The sequence below is a fragment of the Anthonomus grandis genome, chromosome 9 (assembly GCF_022605725.1).
Source record: "Anthonomus grandis grandis chromosome 9, icAntGran1.3, whole genome shotgun sequence".
Classification (NCBI taxonomy): Eukaryota; Metazoa; Arthropoda; class Insecta; order Coleoptera; family Curculionidae; genus Anthonomus; species Anthonomus grandis.
Window position 1 is genome coordinate 8,373,024 of NC_065554.1, and position 22,711 is coordinate 8,395,734.

General features: G+C 33.2%; 2 protein-coding genes across 2 annotated transcripts in view; one reads left to right on the top strand and one right to left on the bottom strand.

Moving 5' to 3' along the window:
• The window catches only part of LOC126740487 (SID1 transmembrane family member 1-like), a 102,961-nt gene that overhangs the window by 20,051 nt on the left and 60,199 nt on the right, over positions 1-22,711 (top strand). The window contains exons 3-8 of the mRNA XM_050446517.1: positions 1,230-1,383; positions 1,444-1,573; positions 1,630-1,713; positions 20,184-20,385; positions 20,465-20,575; positions 20,704-20,754. Coding sequence (XP_050302474.1) covers positions 1,230-1,383; positions 1,444-1,573; positions 1,630-1,713; positions 20,184-20,385; positions 20,465-20,575; positions 20,704-20,754 — 732 coding nt within the window. The remainder of the gene's footprint in view (positions 1-1,229; positions 1,384-1,443; positions 1,574-1,629; positions 1,714-20,183; positions 20,386-20,464; positions 20,576-20,703; positions 20,755-22,711) is intronic.
• LOC126740488 (short transient receptor potential channel 5-like) lies at positions 1,743-14,783 on the bottom strand. The gene is made up of 2 exons (XM_050446518.1): positions 14,118-14,783; positions 1,743-3,520 (listed from the first exon to the last, which is right to left on the bottom strand). Exons 1-2 carry the CDS (start codon positions 14,714-14,716, stop codon positions 1,807-1,809), a joined length of 2,313 nt encoding a protein of 770 aa, XP_050302475.1. The 5' UTR covers positions 14,717-14,783; the 3' UTR covers positions 1,743-1,806.

A 22,711-nucleotide genomic window follows, 5' to 3' on the forward strand; every position in this document is an offset into this window, starting at 1 on the left:
TCCTCGCAGCCTCACCTTGTAAATCCCTTTATTGAAGGCTTACTGGTACTTGGTCTACAAATAGCTAAACAAAGAATAACTCTTTTGGGGTGCACAAATGTTACAGGATCACACAAACTAACGCCTTAAGTACTAGGAAAAGCAAAATCACCCAGATCTTTTAAAGGATTTGATAATCCAGTCATCTATAAAAGCACTAAAAATGCCTGGATGACGCAGGAAATTTTTTTAAATTGTTTTTTTAAGCATTATGTTCCAGAGGTAAGTGAAAGTTTTGTTTGCTTTTTAATTTTTTAAGACTAAATTGGGTTTTTAGGTTAAATCATTTTTACAAAGCAAAAACCTTCCTTTAAAAGCTGTTCTCCTGTTAAACAATGCCCCTTCGCATCCACCGGCAGAAGAATTAAAAACTTCTGATGGACACATTTTTGATTGATTATAATCCCAAAGACATTGAGGAATGGAATACAGACGCAGTGGAGGAAAATCTCGATAGCAATGATTCAGAAGATAGTGACTGCGAGATATTAACTTTTGAAGAAAAAAAGTTACGCATTTGGAGGCTCTTGCAGCCTTGAAAATTGTCACACAATAAGCCAATCAAAACTATGTCGACATAAAGGACATTATTACACTAAAAGCTTTAGAAGAAAATGCTGTAGCCTTAAACCTGTCACAAAAAAAAAGTGCAAACAAAAATTACATCTTATTTTTAAATAAAACTTTTGTGTAATGCTTAAAACTGTAGTAAATAAATACAAACATAAAAAAAGTACAATGTAGTTCCCTTTTATTTTAATTTTAGCTATTTTTAATATAATCTCCATAATGTGAACATTTCCAGTAATGCGAACTAAGTCGAAATTTTTTGAGTTCACATTAACGCGAGCCTAATAGGACATTATACATAAAATATACCTAGAATTTCATGTCGAAGCCAAAAATGTAAAAATATACAAGATGTTCCATTTAAAATAACGAAGTTGACACCTAATTCCGGTATAACCGGAAACGTCACAACTGTCAAAATATTTTAGTTGTGTGGCCCCCATCGACTGTGCCATGTTGCCAAATTTTCAAAATTTTTGAATAATTAGTTTCCGAAATATTGATCGCGTCTATTCGTCGTGAGACACCCTGTATATAGCTCTTAGACACTCATCTTTTTTCTTAATTTTCCTCTACTTAATAAACACTTTTACCATTTTATTTTTTTTTTCTCATTTCAGCTTATAAACTTGAGGAGCATGAAAACCCGATAGTTACTTTAGCAACAACGTCTAAAGAAAATATTGACTATACACTTACAGTGGACTTTCCAAAATATTTCCACTTGGATCCCAGCGTTCCATATCATGTGAATATTAGTCCTAGTGAACCGCAGTAAGTATTAAATAGTTTTAATACCAATTGTGTTTACAAACAATTTTTTTTTATTTTAAGATATTTCTTTTACAATTTTTCGGCGCCAAACAACCCTTCACAAAATTCTGGATCGAACTATGATACAGTGCTTTTGACAATAACCTCAAATGATAGTATTTGTACCATTGTCAGCATTCAGAACGTTAGTGTAGGTATTTAATTTAAATTTCAATTGGACACATGAGTTATTTATTTAATTTTTAGTGTCCCGTTTTTGATCTAAATGAAGATATCACATTTAGGGGCTTTTATGAAACCTTCACGACTAAAGGAGGAATTACTATTCCGGTAAGTAAAATTATTGAGGAACTCATGAATGATTTAAAATACATTTTTATTTTTACTTATAAAATTAGATAAAAAATCCAGACGTATTTTTTCCTACTCTTCTTTTTCCGCGATAATGTCATTAAGCAATGCCTTTAGTTCGTGAATTTCTTGCCTCAGAACGTCCAACTCGCTCGCTGCCTGGTTTGCCTCATCTTTTTCTCTAAAGTATCTTTGGACCAATAGAGACATCAGAGCTGGATATTCTATCGCAGGTTCTGATTTTACCTTCGGCTGTTGCGAATTGCCTCTTTGACAACATCCACCTGAAACTTCGGTATTACCAGCACTTCTTGTACCATTCATGGTCTCCATAAACATTGTAACTCCACTAGGGGTGGGTATTAGGTTTAATGGTGAAGGAAGTGTTGTGTGAAGCATGTATTCGAGGTAAAAATCGGTTTTGCCATAGGTCCATTCCACATCCAGGTTGTCTAAGACTCGCTGAAAGGTGGAAGACATAGTAGCAATGAGCATATTTAATATCATGATGACAATAAGGACTTCAAATAGTGCGAAGCATATATAACCAACAGCTTCGGTAAAATCGTGTTTATTGATTATGGTTGTTTTTGGTGTGTCGCCTGGTAAATTTTCTATGATCACATCAGCACTTTCTAGGGAGGACATGCATAATATTGCCCAAAAGAATGTTTTCAGTGTAGAACTGAAGTCAACAAAAGAAGATACTTGTTGAGTTTTCATATCGTTTTCGTCAACCTGCACCATCCCATCGTAATATTGATAAAACCTACATAGACCGGCAGTAAAAGAAATAATAATTATTGAAAATATTGTAAAATACTTTGCCATGTCGGCACACATTTTTCCTAAAGAAATTTGAAGCGGCCCAACGTAATAATTAAGCCTGCAAAAGAACAATAGTTTGAAGTAAGCCATTATTACAGCGACTGCAAATGTTCCTTCTGCAATTAATATGGGGTCCAATGAATGCCAGTATTTGCGTTCCAAGTCAACTTGATCGTTATGTTGAGCGTCAAAATATGACGCTAGCCAAAATAAAAACGTTAACAAAAACATAAGGTTGTTAATCACCGCATGCCAGTTCCACAATTTCTTAAAATACGATACAGGCCCAATGAGTAATAGCATTCTGAGGCTAGCCCAAATATGCCCTGCAACGAAAAGCATTATTGGTATCTCCAGTCCTGAATTAGGTGGCTGTCTCTTTTGCCCAGTTTTATCCATGTTCGATTGCAAGAATATTAACAGCAAAAACACTGAGTAAGATGCAATATGGCTTATCATTTTATTTAAGGGGATGCTCCAGTGCTTCGTAAGTGTGTGATTTGGTAATGCCAGGCACATCAAAGCAATCACAGGCAACACAAATATTCGTAATACGGGTAATAAATAGCTGACCAATGGTGATTTTAGTTTATACTCGTGCCAGTCACCACTCCATGTAGCCTCAACTATTTGCTGAGTATTCGGATGAGCCACAAACGTTTTCTGTTTATAATCCATGGCTAACGCTAGACGAGGTAAACTGTATATAATCCTCGACGACATTCCGGCCGATTGTTTTAAAATGACTTCCATTTCGCTGGTGCTTCTACAGCAAGCGATGAGGTCTACAGCAAAAGAGCTGATTTCCGTAGACAGTTCATGATATGCTGCTCGAAACTCTGACACTAAACTGGAACATTCTTTCAGTTCTTGAGATAAGTGAAAAGCCACTAAAATTGGGTCGTGGGTTGAGTGGCAAATATAGGCTGGGTTACAGACTGCTCGATATAGGTTTAACCTGTAATAAAATAGAGAATAGTTTTACTCTACAGGACGCCCATTTTAGCCACTAAGAGATGCGATATCGGTTAAATTATAAGAAAAGTTGACAATTTTTGTGGTCAATAAAGTTGTACCGGGTGTACAACTAAAAGAGGTCGCCGGCCATATCTCAGTAACTAGTCATCCCACAGCATAGGGAAAAAAATATTTCTTATAAAAGCGGCAAAGAGAAATTCGTGAGAAATTATTTATAAGTTCGAACGATGACCGCTAGGGGGCGCAATACAACATTGAAATAGAAAAAATTGGTTTTATTGAAAATATTCAAAGTGAATCCTAGAGAAGAATGATGCCATTTTAAAGCATGATAAATTCTAAACATTTTTTATTTCAAACTTTTTTTTCTAATCTGTCAAATAATAGGTGGGGGAAGGGTTGAATATTTATATCTAAAATTCTTGATAACTTTGGATTGGTATAACGAATTTCAACGAGCTTGTTTTTGTTTTAACAATAATTATCAGGCTTTTATGTGGTATAATTACTTAGCCGTTTTAGTTGTTTTGTTGAGCGCTAGAGGGCGGTTTGTGTTATTTTGGACTTTTTCAGCGATTTTCTGGCAAATATTAAATACAACGATATAATTTTTTTTACTTAAGCTAAAAGAGCATGAAAAAACATAAAAACTGGCGCAAACCGCAACTCGATATCTTATTTTATTCCGAAATTATTAATTAAACTGTTTTTGAACAATAAAAATAAAACTCCAGAACTCAAATTTTTGTAATAAATGAATTGTTTTATATTTTTAATGGTGTCTTAGATGCTCAAACTATTTTCCTTCATTTTCAATACACAGTCAAAGTCGTTGCGTCGTTGACAGAACCGCTGTCTGGATTTATGCTGTAGTTATTGCATTGCGTATTTGGTCCTGCATGTCGTGTGTTTTGGGTGGGGTGACAAAAACTAAATCTTTAATCCTTCCCCACAGATAAAAATCTAGAACAGTCAGATCTGGGGATCGAGCAGGCCAAGGAAAAATACTTTCTCTTCCTATCCACAAACGATAATGTCTAGTTAAGTATTGACGAACTTGAACGGCAAAATGTGCAGGGCAACCATCATGTTGGAAAATTATTTGCCCTCTTGTTTCCAAATCAACATCTTCCAGTAACCGGGAGATCATTTTGCAAATAAATTAAATACACATTTCCAGAAAGTGTTTGATTGAAAAAGAAAGGACCAATAATTTTTCCGCCAATAATTCCGCACCACACATTTATAGTCTGTTATTTATAATCTGCCTTGGCGTTGAGTCTCGCAAATCCAACAGGGATTTTGTTCTGCCCAATAATGCAAATTATGCAGGTTTACACCACCATCACTGCTAAATGATGCCTCGTCCGTCCATAATATCTTCGAGATAAATCGGGTATTTTCTCTAACCATGTTCAACAGCCAATAACAAAAATTGAGTCTGTTATCAAAGTCTTTTTCGAGAAGCGCCTGGTGCAGAACCACGTGATATGGATGAAGTTTAAGTAAAAATCAAAAAATATAATATAATAGGATGCTTATTAGTGTTGTAACAAATAAAAATAGGTACCTGTGCTCTTTCAGATAATTTTCTACTGGGTCGAGGGACACTCCCAATTCCCTACAAATATTTCGGATGCTTAGTTGAGGGTTTATTTCAATATATCTCTAAATATTTATAACGTTTGCCTCTATGCGCCCTCGCCTTCGTCTTCCGATGAATATTGCCGCGAATAATTTCAGTATTTCTTAGCCTGGTAGCTAAACCGGTAAAGACTCTATGATTATCGTGTCTTCTGTCAGGATATCTTTGGGCATATATACGGGCTGCAATGCGTGCATTTTGCATTAACTCAAAATACACTGCTGGCTACGTTTGGCATTTTTAAAAACTTGATGATTTCAAAATCTGTCTTCGACGTTACATTTGACATCGATCATAAACGTTTTATCAGGGCGCCGAAAATATTTATCAAACTAATTTGTTTCCAAAGCTTACTATTGACTATGTGACGCAATAATGCCAGCGCGGCGACAGATTTCATTGTTCAAAAACATTTTAATGTATAATTTCGGAATAAAATAAGATATCGAGTTGCGGTTTGCGCCAGTTTTTATGTTTTTTCATGCTCTTTTAGCTTAAGTGAAAAAAAATATTATATAAGAAAAAGTACAAATTAAAACAAACCGCCCTCTAGCGCTCAACAAAACAACTAAAACTGCTAAATAATTATACCACATAAAAGCCTAATAATTATCCTTTAAAACAAAAGTAAGCTCGTTGAAATTCGTTAGACCAATCCAAAGTTATCAAGAATTTTAGATATACATATGCAACCCTTCCTCCACCTATTATTTGACAGATTAGAAAAAAAAGTTTGAAATAAAAAATGTTTAGAATTTATAATACTTTTAAATGGCAGCATTCTTTTTTAGGATTTACTTTGAATATTTTCAATAAAACCAATTTTTTCTATTTCAATGTTGTATTACGCCCCCTAGCGGTTATCATACGAACCTGTAAATAATTTCCAACAATTTCTCTTTGCCGCTTTTATTAAAAATACTTTTTTTCCTTACGCTGTGCGATGAGTAGTTACTCAGATATGGCCGGCGACCTCTCTTAGTTGTACACCCGATACAAGGTGGTCAACTAAGAATGCAAGGTACTGTATCTCGGAACATACTCATCGAAAAGGGTTGCGGTAAAAAATATTATTACTAAAACGGCCAAGAGAAAAATTTGGCAAATACTTTTAAGTTTATAAAACGACCGCTAGGGATCGTAACTGCGATCTTGAATCTGAAAAAAATAAGGTTTTTGTGAATCTACGGAGGCATTAAAAACCTTTTTCTATTAAATCGGTTTTTTTCAGGGTCACAAATTAACTTAAAAGAAAATTTAGGAATAAAATATCGAGATGCGGTTTTCGAGATTTATCTACTTTTTCATGAAAAAAAATCATACCAATGCATTTAATTTTTTTGAGAAAATTTATTATTTTTGTCGGAATGTTCAAAAAAGTCCTCTGGCGGCGACATGTGAAACCAACAAAACTTGGGCTCTTTTTAAAGAACGCAAGGCTAGAATTAGTAAGGAACAACTTTGTTTGAGTTCAACATGGGCACAGGGGCAAGGGGAGTGTTTTGTTGACGAACATATTCATCGGTTTTCTGTTGTCAAATTTACACGTATTTTCAAAAAGGATATTTTCAGCTATATATCAATACATATAATAATGTTAATTTAACTTACTGATATTAGATTTTGGATTAAAAATAAGAAGTAGAAATAGATATATGGTATTCTAAGCGCAAAAATAACAACTTCAAAGCAAAATAAATTATTAAAATTCTTATTCCCAAAACCGCTTCTAAAAAATTTTAAATGGCATTACCGCAGGCAAAAGCTAATGTCATCTTGCGAAATGTCATCCTGACAAACTGCTTAGTGTTTACATGCGGCATTTATGAAGTTCTGTATTTTTTCTTTAGTTTTTGGTTGAAAAGCAAACAGGTTTAGTCATTTCAGTGTTTTTATTTTACTATTACGATAGTAAAGACTTGTACTGCACCATGGAACAAAGGCGATTTAGGCCGATCTTTTCACAAGTAAATACCAATATTGTTATAACATCATATCAAGGGACAACCGTTGTCATAAAGTAGAATAATAAAAACTTATTAAGAAATCTATAATAATTATAAAATATTTAATTTTCGTAAAATCATGCCTTTTTATTAGAGAAAAGGTACTTCTCTAATATTAACTTTATAACTATTATAACTTAAATGAAGTCCGTTAAAAAACGCATAAAGAGTTTATAGACAGTAATATTGTTTATAATTTAAAGCATAATCTATTAATAATAAATATATATCACGTAAATATTTTTTTTGGCTACGTCACTGGTAAAGATTACTTGTGTCGGCGAAATCAACAATGCGTTCGAGCGGCGTTGCAATGTTGTTGCCTTTTTGTCTAATATAGGGACGTTATCTACATTTATTTAACTTTTTTTAAATTAATGTAGATAACGTCTAAACGTTTAAATTTACTTAACTTCATATTTCATTAAAAAGGAATAGTATTATTTTGCGCCTGTCAAAATAAGTGACAATTTTTTATGATATTATAAAGTGTGTTTTTGTTTGCCAATTCTACGTAAGTATTTGGCATATTTGGCAAGCATTCAGAGATATTGCAAGCAAACAAACTGCCCATAGTTCCACGGCAATGCTAATTCATTAATTAATTATATTATTTCAAAAAAAATGTCAATTGTATAGATCCATTTTTAAAAAATATGGACAAACTTATCAAGTGAAAACATAAAGCATAAGTGAAAAGACTATTTTGCTATCAATAGTAATTAATCAAATATATTTTAGGCATATTTTACGAGGGTGGTCCCAGAAGTATTTACGTTAGCAGTTAGAACTAAATCGAAAAAGAAAACCCAAGGAGCAATGAGAAACTTCAATTGCGGGGCAAATATAAGCATAAAATTTTTAAAAGTGACGGAACATACTTTAAAAACATCATCTTTATTGAAAAGAGGTTTGAATATCGCTATACATATTAATTTTATTCATTCCCATAGAGTAAATGTCGCACAATCTTTGGGACTCCTGCGTTGCTCTGTATATACGAAACAGCTATTTACATCCTACTTTGACGCTGGAATGACAGCTGCAGCGGCTAAATCATATCACGAGTTCAGCATTATAGAAAATTGCGAGGAAGATGTTTATGTAACATTGGCTAATGCTCAAAAAAATCCACTCGATCGTCAAGTAACTCATTTGTATGAACAGTGGCGACTTCAAAATTACGGCACCAGAGACAGTACTGAAATTTTGAAAAGAAAACAGATAGAGCTTCTGGAGTGCAATATTAATTTATGTGTTGTGGAAGATCCCACCGTTTGCGTGTTAATTACTCCAATAATGCAAAGAGTTTACAAGACGGAATTAGCTGATGAAATGCTATTTATCGATACAAGTGGATCGTGTGATCAGACTAATACTTGTGTGACTTTTATATTCGTGGGTAATAAGGTTGGTACTTTACCTATAGCTGTTATTTTGCACACTAGCCAATCACAGCACAATTATACTCGGTTTTTCGCACAGCAAAAGATTTTCTGGAAAAACGTGCGGCAAGTTATTTCAACCAAGAATAATTATGACGGATGACGGTAGCGCCCAGAGAAATACATTAAGAGAGGTTTTTCCTAACAGTAGGTAACTGCTTTGTATATTCCACGTTACTCAGGCATTGTGGCGATGGTTGTGGCAGCGTGAACACGAAGTTAAAAAAGAAGATCGGCAGATAGTTATGAACAGTTTTCGTGGGGTGATGTTTGCCAAGACAATGCAGGAAGCAGAAATTAACATATCAAATCTGCTAAATAGTGACAGAGTGAAAGAAAATCCGGCATAAAAAATCCACTTAAGTAAGTTGTGGGACCGTCGCACAGTGTTGCGCCTAATGGACAAAAGTCCAAAAATAAAAGTCGGTCGATAATAAAATTAAGTACCGTACTATTTACAAAATAGCTGCAGACACTTATCACAAATATTTTTTTTTTTATAAAATGCGTGTAAACAACGCAACGGAGCTCCGAAACTTTATCATTTAATTTGTTTATTTTGTCGCCATATAAAATACCCACACTTTAAAATAAGTATTTCTCCGGTTCTGTGCGTATAAGTAGAAAATATTATATTGTGTTATAGTGACCAAAGGTGCTTAGTTACATATAGGTATGTACTGATTTATACTCACTTATTTAATATATTAAATACTAAATAAATGAAAAAATAGCAATATTTTAATATTAAGCTATCTTTGAGAAAACTTTTAAAAAAATGTCCGCATATGTCCTCGACAATTTTTTGTATATTAGTACCTCAACTAGTGTACTTTATTACACTATGTTGTTTTCCTGCCCCAAACTGCCCCTTTTTTAGTTCTTAATTTTTTTAGATATGGCTTACACTATACCAAAAAGAGTTTTATTTGAAGAATGGTTCGTAAGCAATCAAAATGATAAGGAAAAAAATATTTTTTTGAAAATCAAATCAATATTAAATCTTGATGAAGATATCTGCAGTGAAACAGAAAGCCATTTAATTGACCAAAGTCATTTGTTTTGTATAAAAATGAAGGATTTATGGCAGAAAAGTCATCGAACCCGCAGCCAGTTAGAAAAAAATCACAGCCAATGGCTAAGTGGATCTATCACTGTTGATATAACTGAAGTTAACCAAGGGCCTTCACTTAGTCATGTAGAAGAAAGAAACTTAGTCGGAAGGCCTCGAAAATCATTCGAAGACTCTTCTTTAAAAACAAAGAAACGGAGAGTAGAGCCTTTGCTAAGAAACTATACCGTTGAAGAATTGCGTTTCGCTACAGAACACTGTATGGATTCTTCTAATGAAAAATTTTCTTCTGAAAAAAAATGTTTGAGTACTAAGCAAGCACTGGCTCTTTTTTATGATATTGATCTGTCAGTTAGAAAATACAACACTTTACGTTCTGTTGTAAATGCGCTACATCCTGATTGCTTCCCGAGTTACCGTGCCTTACTGCAAACAAAAAAAAAATATTTACCTAATAATATTACCGTAACAGAAATATCTGCAGAAGTTGGTCTTTAAGAATTGTTACAAAAAACAACAGACAGTATCCTTAATATTTCAAATTTAAATATTTGTCAAGTGTTCAATCTAAAACTTATTTGTAAGTGAGGTTTCGATGGCAGCTCGGGACACAGTCTATATAAGCAAAAATTTGAATCGGCATCTAATACAGATGAATATATGTTTTTAACAGCATTGGTTCCAATAAAATTAGTTGATAGCTGCAATAATGTAATCTGGTCTAACCCAAAAACAAATTCTACGTTTTACTGCAGACCCATCAAGTTCGCTTTTATAAAAGAAAATCCTGAAGTTGTTCGTCAAGAAGAAAATGCCATGGTTATGTCTGTAAACGAGTTGAAAGTTTATACTACTTCAATTGAAAATAAAGATTTAAGTATTTCCTACGAGATGATTTTGACTATGTTTGATGGAAGTATAGCAAATATTTTGTCCGAAACAAACTCATGTTCAAAATGCATCATTTGTGGAGCCACTCCCAAAGAAATGAACTCTGATACGGTTTTAGATAAATCTCCAGTAACCCAAAACTATCGTTTTGGCATATCAACTCTCCATTGCTGGATCAGGTTCTTTGAGTGTTTGTTGCATATTGCATACCGGTTGCCAATTAAAACTTGGCAAGTGAAAGGCGCAGAAAATAAAGCAATTACAGAAAACACAAAAAGGACCATCCAGGAGAATTTTAAGAGCAAAATGGGTCTTATAGTTGATAAGCCAAAGCCAGGATATGGCTCCACAAATGATGGCAATACTGCCAGGCGTTTTTTTCAAAATCCTGTTTTAAGCTCTCAAATAACCGGAATCGATAAAGAACTAATTGAAAAATTTCATTTAATTTTAAGAATTTTGGCGTCTGGTTGTAACATCGATATAACCAATTTTCGCATTTTGCTAAATGACACTCGTAGGTATATATATGTATATACTTACATTTATATAGCTGGTACTATATGCCAAGTTCGGTGCACAAAGTTCTTGTGCATGGCTGTGACATAATTGATTTTTTTGAATTGCCTATTGGGCAACTTGCGGAAGATGCTTTAGAAGCAAGGCACAAAGAATTCAGAAAAATCAGATTATGTAACAGCCGAAAAACTTCACGGGTAAATGCCAACACCGATATAATTTCAACTCTTTTACTGACCTCTGACCCAGAATTATCTTCTTATAGACAATCTACTAAAAAAAATAAAAATATTTTGTATGATAATAAAATAAAAGAGTATATAATTATTGAGAATTCTCAGAACACACTGGTAGAATCTGTTTTTGGCTTAAAGCTATCTAGTTCCTCAAGTAGTGATGATGATCAGTCTGACTAGATTTTTGACTTATTTTTCTGAACTTTTTGTCATTTATGAAAAATAGAGGTAATGTAATATTTAGTACACTGAAGACTTGTTTTTTTTTTCAATATTTTTAAGCAAATACTTTTGTTTAATTTGTAGTGTGTAATATTTAGCATATAATTATTGAAAGCTTGTTTTTTGAGCAAATACTTTTATTTTATTGTTTGTTATGAGACAAATATAAATTAATGCAGTTATTTTATTATTAATTGCTTTTCTAATTTGGGCGAGGAAAGTTGTGAGCAAACTCTTCTTGTTATATTTTTAACATTATTTTAGTAAAAAACTTCAAAAGAGTTAAAAAAAAATAAAATACAAAGTTTACTTTTTTATTTTAACAGCTTATTTTAATTTTGTCCAATTACCCCTATACCACGCAACACTGTGCGTCGTGAAGAATGGTGTTTATCATATCGATGCGATATAGTTACTAGAGGTAACAACACAAACAATTATTGCGAGTCATCGATAAGAATATTTAAAGACATTGTGCTACAACGATGCAAAGTTTTTAACATGTGCGCTTTGATAGAATTTATTTCTAAAACATTTGAATCCTATCATAAGAAACGACTCCTTCAGTTTGCTAATGGAAGATCTCGAAGACTTACCATAGCCTATGAAAAATTTTGTAAAGATAGCAAAGGAATAGATGAGATAACGCAAGTTGATGGCAGTACATATTTTGTAAAGTCAAGTATTCATTTATATGTAGTAAATTCTGATATGGCAACATGTGACTGTCCGTTTGGAAGAGGAGGTAAATATTGTAAACATCTATGTGCTGTGGAAAGAAAATATGGAATTAGATTCACAACTTCAATATGTTTAACTAAAGAAGATCTAGATAGAAAATTAGAGAAATAGAGTGCGTTTCAGATATGACATCCGATGCAAGTACTGAGGGATGCACGCTTGAGGGATTTCAGCTTCCATTAGTTTAAACCGAATTAAATAGTGATGTTTATAGTGCGAGCAATAAAGAAGACTATATGAACACAGTTGAGACAATTAAATCCGAATTTTCGAGAATCTGTAGTGTTCTAGAAAATGACTTCAATCCAGCTAATACGAACATACTTACCAAATTTGCTTCTAATTTGTCTCAACTACATACTCCATCCAACATATTATCGTTTATTTGTGAAAAGAATATCAACAAAAGAAAATCCAGAAAAATTCACGTCCAACCTACTTCAATCGCACGCCGCAAAAATAGAAGCTTACCTTGCAGTGGAAGAATTCAGTCAGGAAGACCTACAAAAGCAGAATCACAAAAACGAAAACGTCTCCGTTTACATAATATTTCTTTAAATATTATTAACAATGAACCTGTCGCAAAAAAACATTAATACCTTTTATACGTACCTAATACTAGAGAAAATATACGGGGTGTCCCAAAAGTATGGACACACCCAAAAATCTTGGGAAATATAGGCGCTAGAAAAAATCTTTAAATACAAAAGTTTTAGGGAATAAATCGGTGCATCTGATAGTGACCTTAAACTTGACCTTGAGCTTGACCTTCAAGGTTATTTAAAGGTCAAAGCGATTTTTTTAAATGGAAATCCGGTATTTTTGATACCGGATTCTGAAAGAGCGGAAAATTTTACGTCCGGGTATGTATTGAGGTATGAGGTTGAAGTAATCCCAAGAGGTCAAATAATAAGGATTTCCATTTGAAGAAATGAGGTCGACCTTCAAATGACCTTGAAAATGAGGTTCAACGCCAAATTCAAGGTCACCGTTGGTTTCTTTTTATTATTATTATTATTAGATTATGCTTTAAATTATAAACAATATTACCGATTATGAACTCTATGCGTTTTTTTAACGTACTTCATTAGAGTAAAGGTATTGATTTAATAAAAAGCATTTTTATGGAAATTAAAGATTTAATAGGTATTATAGATTTCTTTATAAGTTTTTATTATTATACGTTTATGTCGACAGTTGTCTCTTGATATGATATTATGACAATATCGGTATTTACTTGTGAAAAGATCGGCCTAAATCGCCTTTTTCCCATTTTTATATTATTTTTGGTATTTCATTTAATTGGTGATAAATTTAATGTTAATATTTGTTTGTATTGGTAGATTTTTTTTTAATTGATTTTATTATTGCTAAGATTTCAGTTCTTTTGTTTTTTCTTTAGATTTTGATATGAGGGATAAATGAATGATAAATACTCTATTTGTGCAATAAAGCATAATCTGAATCTAAATTTAAACTCGCAAATAAAATAATCAAAACTCCTAAAAAAAAATAAGTTTTTAAGGTTACACCTTAGTGTGTCTTTATAACACACTGTAAAACAACTTATAATGACCACATGACTTATAATGACAATATAGTTTTAATTAAATTGATTTGGCTCAGATTTGTGTCTATGGTCTCTTTCAAAAATTCTTTAGAAGAATAATATTTTTAATTTAATATTTAGGTAAATAGCCCAAGAACTACAAATTTCTATAGCTGCGAATCGATACTTTAAATATTGATAAATAGTATTACAAACAATAAGTAGTAATAAATGTATCTAAATAACAGTACCGTAAACTTTCAGCATGTAGAAGATCATCCCTTTCTAGATGCACCCTACAATCAGCACACCTGCAGCTGGGCGGGTGTGGTTTACTTATCGTGTGACCTCTCTGAATTAAAAGTTCAATAATCTCATAATGGCCGCATTGTGCGGCAAGAATTAAAGGTGTAACATAATCGGGAAAGTCGGTACTGTGCGTCACACCAACGAATTCCAAACTTGGAGCTATTTCTGTGATTTTCTGCAATAGGGCTTGAAGGATTTTTACTTGGTTGTCTTTTACTGCATGTAGAATACAGTCTCCAATATCAATTCCGGGTCTAGTTAAAAGAAACTCAACCATTGGCTCCATATGATTTTGAACTGCCACTTTTAGGGCCGAGACCCCTTGGAAGTTAACACAGTTTATGTTGAAGTTTGGTATTTTTTCCAGATAATCTTTTACAGCCAATACGTCCCCGGATGCTACAAGTTCGAAGAATTTTTTTTCTGATTCTTGCAAGTGAGGTAGTAAAATGCTGGGTCGGGGAGCCAAGTGATCCGCTTCGTCGGATAACCTTTGGTAGGGTACCCCCAAGTGTTGGGGTGATTTTTTTTGTTCGTTCATATTTTTTGTTAATTCAGGTTGTAGAAATATTATATAAATTGACAATAAGTTACAAGTGACGTATATATTCTAACCTTCATACTGGGCACAATATTCTGATTATTTAATAAGGTCGTTCAATAGTTAATTTAGTTTTAGAACTTCGCTGCATGACAGTTGCAGCGAAGCGTTCATATCCATAATAAGTACGGTAAAAAGGCACCATAAAAAGGCATAAGTTGCCTGTCTGTCGAATAGGAGCAAGTAAGTTTAGATGATCCAGCTATATAAAAGATACAACCTCTTCAGTTTATGCAAAAGCAAGTTTATGCAAAAGAAATAACTTACTACAGTATCTTCTAAACTGCAGTGTTTCCAAATCCAGCAAGTTGGATGTTATGTTATAATCCAATTTATAAACTTGCAATCCACAACAGAATAACTCACAGGATGTTCGTTAAATACTTGCTAATATTCTTGGATCCGTTTTAAGAAAAAAAACTTCTTATTAATATATGTACTTTGCGTGTAAACGTCTTAACTTATGAGATTCAGAGTAGTAAAAATATATGTTTTAAAAATAACTGAGATTATATTGTAGACATCTTAATGAAATTTGCTAGAAGCGAAACCATGTTTCTATCCACCAAAATGCATTCTCATATAGAGTAAACAAACTAGTTATTGAACAGTTAAGCTTTTTTTCAATATCAAGTCGCTACCTATTTAAGTATTTTTAACGTATTATTTAGTCTATGCGCTATTTTAGTACATACAGTACCGCTCAAAATTATTTGCCCACATATGACTGTTTTAAAGTTATAATTAAAAATAATAAAACCATCAGTTATTTTCATGAAACGGTTGAATATAAACAATACATTTTTCAATTAATTAAATTTAAGAAAATCAAATTTTGGATTCATCTACATGTCCGCCTCGATTTTTAATAACAGCTTCACAAAGTTTCGGTAGGCTTCTAATTAATTTGTCCAAAGTTTCCTGAGGTATCTTGTGCCACTCTTCTTGGATGATCCTCCACAAGTCTTCTTTTGATGTGGGGCATGATTTTCGCCCTTGTCTATCCAGTTCATCGCACAGTAATTCGATAGGATTGAGGTCCGGTGATTGTGGGGGCCATACCATAACTTTCAGAAGATGTTGCCTTTGTAATTGACCTAAATATTGCTTCCACAATTTCGACGTAAAAGGATGGTTGTCATAAAATCTGCTCGCCTTGTATCATTGAGGCACGAATATACGAAAAAAAAACGCAATATCGAAGCAGTAACAGACCTATAGTGTATTCAGATGAAACGTGGTTTGACACTCACGATATTGTCAATTACGGGTGGGTGGATGACAGCATGAAATGCCATTTAAATGCTCCTTGTTCTAGAGGCCAAAGAATTATAATTTTGCATGTCGGAAGTGAGAATGGTTTTATATCAAATGCTTTATTGCTATCGGCGAAAAATATAAAACAATCTTCAGCAGATTACCACGAAGACATGACAGCCAACCTTTTCGAAAAATGGGCGGAAGAACAGCTTTTACCGAATCTTAAGTCCAATTTTGTCATAGTAATGGATAATGCTTCATACCATTCCCTCATAAAGCCAGACACCAAAGTCCCCAACACTAGTAGTAAAAAGGCTGATACAGTTAAATTTATGATGAGCAAAAACATGAAAGTCCCTTTAAAGGCCACAAAAAAAATATTATTAGCAATAATAAAGGAGCAAAAGTTTAAAAATGAATATTTTCTAGACAGTTTTTTCGAATCGCATGGCCACTCCATTTTACAATTGCCTCCATACTATTGTATTTTTAATCCTATTGAGATGGTCTGGGGAGCAATTAAGTAAAATTAATTAAACACCGCAATCCGTGCTAGACAATATACGAACGGTCATTCAAGAAATCGACAAAACCAATTTATGAACGATCTGTGTATCCCACGTTAAAAGTGTAGAAGGCGAATACTCCATCTTACCGCGAATTAATCCAATTATAATTAATGACAATAACGCATCCAGTTCTGAAGAGATGTGGATGTTGAATAAGTAAGCATTTTTTAACGTAAAAAATGTTGGGTGCAAAATTATGAATATCTAGTTAATTTCACTTATATTTGATTTCGATAAGACCAAAAAATTCCGCTCAACAATGAAATTTCATTGTTGAGCAGTGGGAATTTTTGGGCTTATCAAAATCAAATATCAGCGGAGGCAAGTATAACAATATTCTATTGCAGCAAGGCGGCGACATAATTTTATACCCGTATTACAACGAACCATCTACTATGTTTTCGAATCTGTTTGCATTTTTACTCAAAATTTTATATTTTATTGATAATTTTTGTTATAATTTAAAAAAAAACTGTAAAATATATGTGTCATTAAATCTAACCACGATTTTTGCGTGAATTGATAAATGTTTTGGTAGGTTGTGAAAAAACATTTTTAATATATACAGTGATGGATCAAACTCAAACAGAGGATAGAGGGAGTCATGTTCAATCAAAATCACCCCCTATGTTGTTATGCAATTGTGAATAGTTTAAAAGTTATAGCCATTTTTATGTATTTTTTAAATTCAAGCACACTGTCAAATAAAAGCTTATAAAAAATTAAACAATGCGTTTTTTTGTTTGTTTTTACCTAGAAGTGATGTACCTTTCTAATAAATATATTTTTTTAAATATTACTTTTCGAAAGAGCTAAAAAAAATTCTTTGGACTTTTTACAACTTTAAAAATAAGTACCCTTAACTTTGATGCCATTTTTTTTCTCAAAAATGTAAGACATAAGAGTGACCCTGTAGCTTAAAAACTTCTACGTTTCATACCGATTCCAGCAAGGCATGACTTAAATACATTATTTCTTATTGGCTAATTAAATTTTGAGTTTTTCAAAAAAGAGGCAAAAAAGAATTTTATGGCTAAATCAATATTTACCAATTTTTTAAAATAAATAATTGTGTTTTGTTGGGTTGGTGGATTGTAATAAGGTACAAAAAACATTAGAAAATGGTTTATTGTTTTACATCATAGTTTTGCTATCATTTACAATAGGTGTTCAAAATGTCTGCCGCGAAATCTAATGCATAACCTACATCGGCGTATAAAATTTCTCTTAATCATTCTAAATGAACGTTTATTTTGGGTAATTAATCTAGTTGCTGTAATTATTTGGTGGCGTAGCTCTTCCTCATTACGATTTTCCCTGGCGTATACCAACTCCTTAAAGTACCCCCACAGAAAAAAATCAATTGGATTGAGGTCGGGGGAGCGCGGTGGCCAACGAATTGTACCTCCCCGTCCAATCCAACGACCAAGGTAGGCCTCATTTAAAAACTGTCTCACCTGAAGGCTGTAATGGGCGGGCGCTCCATCGTGCTGCAGCCACATTGATTGACGAATATTTAATGGAATATCCTTAAGTAAAACAGGTAAGTTTTCTTCCAAAAATCGCCTATAGATTTCACCATTTAATCAGGCTGGTAGTTCAAACGGCCCAATTAATGAACCGTTAAGAATGCCACTCCACATGTTCATACTAAATTGATGTTGAAAGCGGTCATTTCTAACAATTCTGGGGTTAAAATATGCCCAGTGGTGTAAATTGTGAATATTAAATATTCCCGCCCTCTGAATACTAGATTCGTCTGACCATAAAATTTTGTTAAAAAATTGTGGATCCTGCCTATTAAGATGAAGCATTTCTCTACAAAATTCCACCCTCTTGTCATAATCACCCGGTAATAGATCTTTAACCCGTTGTACATGATAGGGATGCAACTGGTTTCTTCGTAGAATGCGGTGTACTGTTGTTCTCGGAATACCAGACCGTCTTGATATGCGGCGAACACTAGTTGAAGGTTCCTCTAATGCCATTTCAATGATGTCATCTTCTGCCTCAGCATTTTCATCAGGTCTTCCTTTTCTGCGAGGATTTCCAGGAATCTGCCCCTCCATGTATGCGTTATGCACTCGTTGAAACACCCTGTAGTCAGGATATCGTTCACGATATTCCCTTTTAGCCGCTCGAGCGTTTCCATTACAAAATCCATAAACATGCATTTCTGCATACTCACGGACGGTATAAGGCATTATGTGTTCAGTTGTATAAATAATACAAAATTGTATGTACTTAGCCAGTACCTGGACAACACAAAACTACCTATTTTAAATTATTTTTAAATTTTGTTTACGACAAAAAACACGACAAATCAACATTCTTCAAAATAACCGCACGTAAATTGGTCAGTATTAGAAGTCGACATACTTAAGTATTTTTAAACATTTTTGAGACACTTTACTATCTTAATTTTATTATTTTTTTGTAAAATAATAAAGCAAAATATTGATTTAGCCATGGAATATTTTTTTTTGCTTATTTCTTAAAAAAATAAAAATTTAGTTAGACAATAAGAAATTTTAATAATCTATTCAAGTTGTACTTTGCTGGAATCAGTATGATTTTAAAGAAGTTTTTAAGGTTCAGGGTCACTCGCATGTCTTATATTTTCTTCGCAAAAAAACTGCATCGAAGTTAAGTACTTATTTTTAAAGTTGTAAAAAGTCCAAAAAAATTGTTTTTCTAGTGCTCTTAAAAAGTAATGTTTAAGAAACATATTTTTGTTGGAGAGGCACATCATTTCTAGGTACAATAAAAAAAACAGATTGTTTAATCAACTGTATAATTTTTTTAAAAGCTTTTATTTGACAAAGGTGCTGGAATTAAAAAAATACACATATATGGCTATACTTTTAACCTATTCACAATTGCATAACAACATAGGGGGTGATTTTGATTGTAAATGACTCCCTCTATCTCCTGTTTGAGTTTGATCCATCACTTTTGGGACACCCTGTATACTACTGTACCAGAGAAACAAAAATTATATGCATGTCAATGCCTTATAAAGAAAACGCTGCATGCTAAACGTTTTTAGTTTTTATACTTGTCCAAGTAACTTCACCTAAACTATACTATACTGACTGAAAAAATTATGAGGAATTATGTAAACATTAACATTAAAACTTATTGATTAGACCGCACTGCATTTAACATATTATACAACCGACATGAACTTTTTTTTAAGTAAGCATTAAACAAAGTCTTCTACAGTGAATCTGATACAGTAGTACACAGCATGCGTAATATAAACCAATAAAACATTTACAATAGCAGATTTCTAAACTAACCTGTTGTTACAATGGATATTTATCACGTTAACTTAACGGCACCCGGTACTTGGAGCGACTTCAATCTTAACAAAAGAGGATTAAATATTGAATTACTCCTAGGGTTTTCTTTCATTCAACATATCGAACAAAGATCGTATCTTCCTTTCTGGCAGCTTAAAACCTCTGGCTATGGTTACATTTTTTAAAACGATATAACTATACCAGTACTTATACAGAATATTTTAATTATTTACTATATTGCATAAATATTGAAAATATGCCTTTCCTTTTTAGAAATATAAATTCCCTTATGGTTTTTACATCGTATTTGTGGCTAAAGCAGATGACTATGACTGTACGAGAGGAGTGGAGTCATCAGTATCAGTTGAAGCAGCGATGGTTGAGCGCAGGAATAAACAGCTGTCTCTCGTCATTTCTCCTAGCATCAGCTATAGCGATTATGTATTTGCAGTGTTTGTAACCCTAGGTGCTATAGGTAAAAATATGTATAAATTATTTTAATAATATTTGGTTCAGATATTATTATATTATTAATTTTTTCTCTTTTATTTCAGGATGTTTTTATGTAGTATTTGGTGTGACTTTTTGTGTACTTTCAAGAAAGTATTATATGCCTCGCCAAATGGAATATGCGGAGCATAGTGATTCAATATCCTCAAGGAGAAGTAAGATCCTTTTTCTAAATATTTTGATATTTTAGATTTAGTATATATTTTTTGTTGAATAACTTTTAAACTAAGTTGCAGATTTTTTTATTTACGTTTTAAAATTAAGAGTTTTTGTTTAAATTTAGGAGTTCTTCCAATACCAGTTGAGCAAGTTCACTTATCGAAAAATATCCAAGGTATATTAAGGTTTTAGTGGGTTTGGTTTGTAGAGTTGCTTAGCTCGTTTTCTCTTATCAAATACTGTAAATATTACTAACCATAAACATATTATATTATGCAGTTCTACCCCAAACTTTTAAAAAAAATTAATATCAGGTAGCATTGACAAAGAAGTAACGAAGAAGAAGAAGTATTAAGGTGATTGGTTCTTTTTTATGAATTATTATCAAATAACTTTAATGTCAGTTTATTCTCGTCTGACTAAAAAATCTTCTCAATCATCAAGATTTAAAAATAAGTGGTTCCAATCCTCATACAAAAGTTTAGTAAATGTTTTTTAAAATTAAAAATATTATAGTTTGATCCAGTGGCGGCTTGTGCTTTACAAATCTGGGGGTTGCAACTGTAGGGGGCCGTCGGTAATCGCGAATGAAAGACTAAAAAGATTATCGCTGGCGCTTTGGCGGAGGCGAAAACATTTTTCGGTATCATACTCACTTTTAAACGGCCAAAATAAGCAAAAAAACTGGAACTTTTGATATAATGCAATAATTAAATTAAAAAAACACAAACGAAAGAAAAAAAACTTTAATGACATAATACCCTAAAAATAGATAAAAAGCGTATGTCGTAATTATAAATTATTTAAAAAGAAAATCCATCCGACGTCCTTTAGACTCGGCAAATTTATCAATTACTCTTTGATTGAAATCAGGAATGCTTTTGATAAGATCCCTTTCTTTGGAAAGCATTGCCAAAGCAGAAAGTCTTTCTTGGCTCATGGTGTTTCGTAGAAATGTTTTTATCCTTTTGAGAGTAGAAAAACACCGTTCTGCTTCAGCTGAAGCCATTGGAATGGTAATTAAAATTTTTAAAAGCTTAATAGTTTCACTAAGCTCACCATTCTGAGAAATATAGTCAAACAGCACAAGTAGTCCCGAGATTGATCTAAATTGCTGTTTTTCATAAATAACTTTTAGTTCTGTTCGGAGCTTTTGTTCTATAAAAAATGGGTAACACTAAGGAGGACCTATACTGTGGCCCCCACGGTCACCTGACCTAAATCCTCTTGATTTTTTTTACTGGGAATGCCTCAAAGAAATTGTATACAGGAGACCCATACAAAACATTGAAAATCTGCGCGAGCGCATCCAAACTGCTGTTCAAGATAGTGTTGTAAAAATCCGGATTAATTCAATATCCGGACAGCATTGATTCGGATGAATTGAAAATTCGGTTTTTTCATCCGGATTAATTCATCCGTTCGATGTCTCGCCCGTTCGGCAAATTATGCCATGTTTCGGGCTCGATGCTCGACCGTCCGATAAACGTTTTTTATAGCTGTTTTTCGAATATAAGGTATGCATTATGCAACCCATTAGACATTTCGTTTTTACGCATGTTTACATGATGTTAAAATTAAAATAGCTAATTATGTATGTAATAAATCAAGTGTATTTTAAACGATGCAAAATATCCCTACAAAAATGCTTTGTTTACAAAAAAACTTCTGAAGGTCAGGCGACCCTTAAAAAGTTTGAGCGTTCTCATAATGTCTCTTATGTTTCTAAATGAGTACAATAAGGATAGATAAAGCAATAGGTTTAAACAAGGCGACGCGACTTTATTGCCGATTGCCGGGTTATTTGTCCGGACGATTTAATTCGGATTCTCTTAGCCGGTGGAACGTGGAACTTCGTGTCACTTCGTGCAAGCTTTTATTTCATTGTCGGTCGAACGGGCGGCGTGTATCCGGACGATTTAGATATCCGGATTGATTCGGACTAATTTGATATTCGGATTGAACGGACGATTAATCCGGACTCTTCGCATCACTAGTTCAAGAGATAAATAGAGCTGGCCACGCTCAACGGATTAAGCGATCCTTTATAAGAAGGTGTAGGGCGTGTATAGTAGCAGGTGGTGGCCATTTTGAACACCTTTTGTAAAATTGCAAAACACAAATAAACCGAA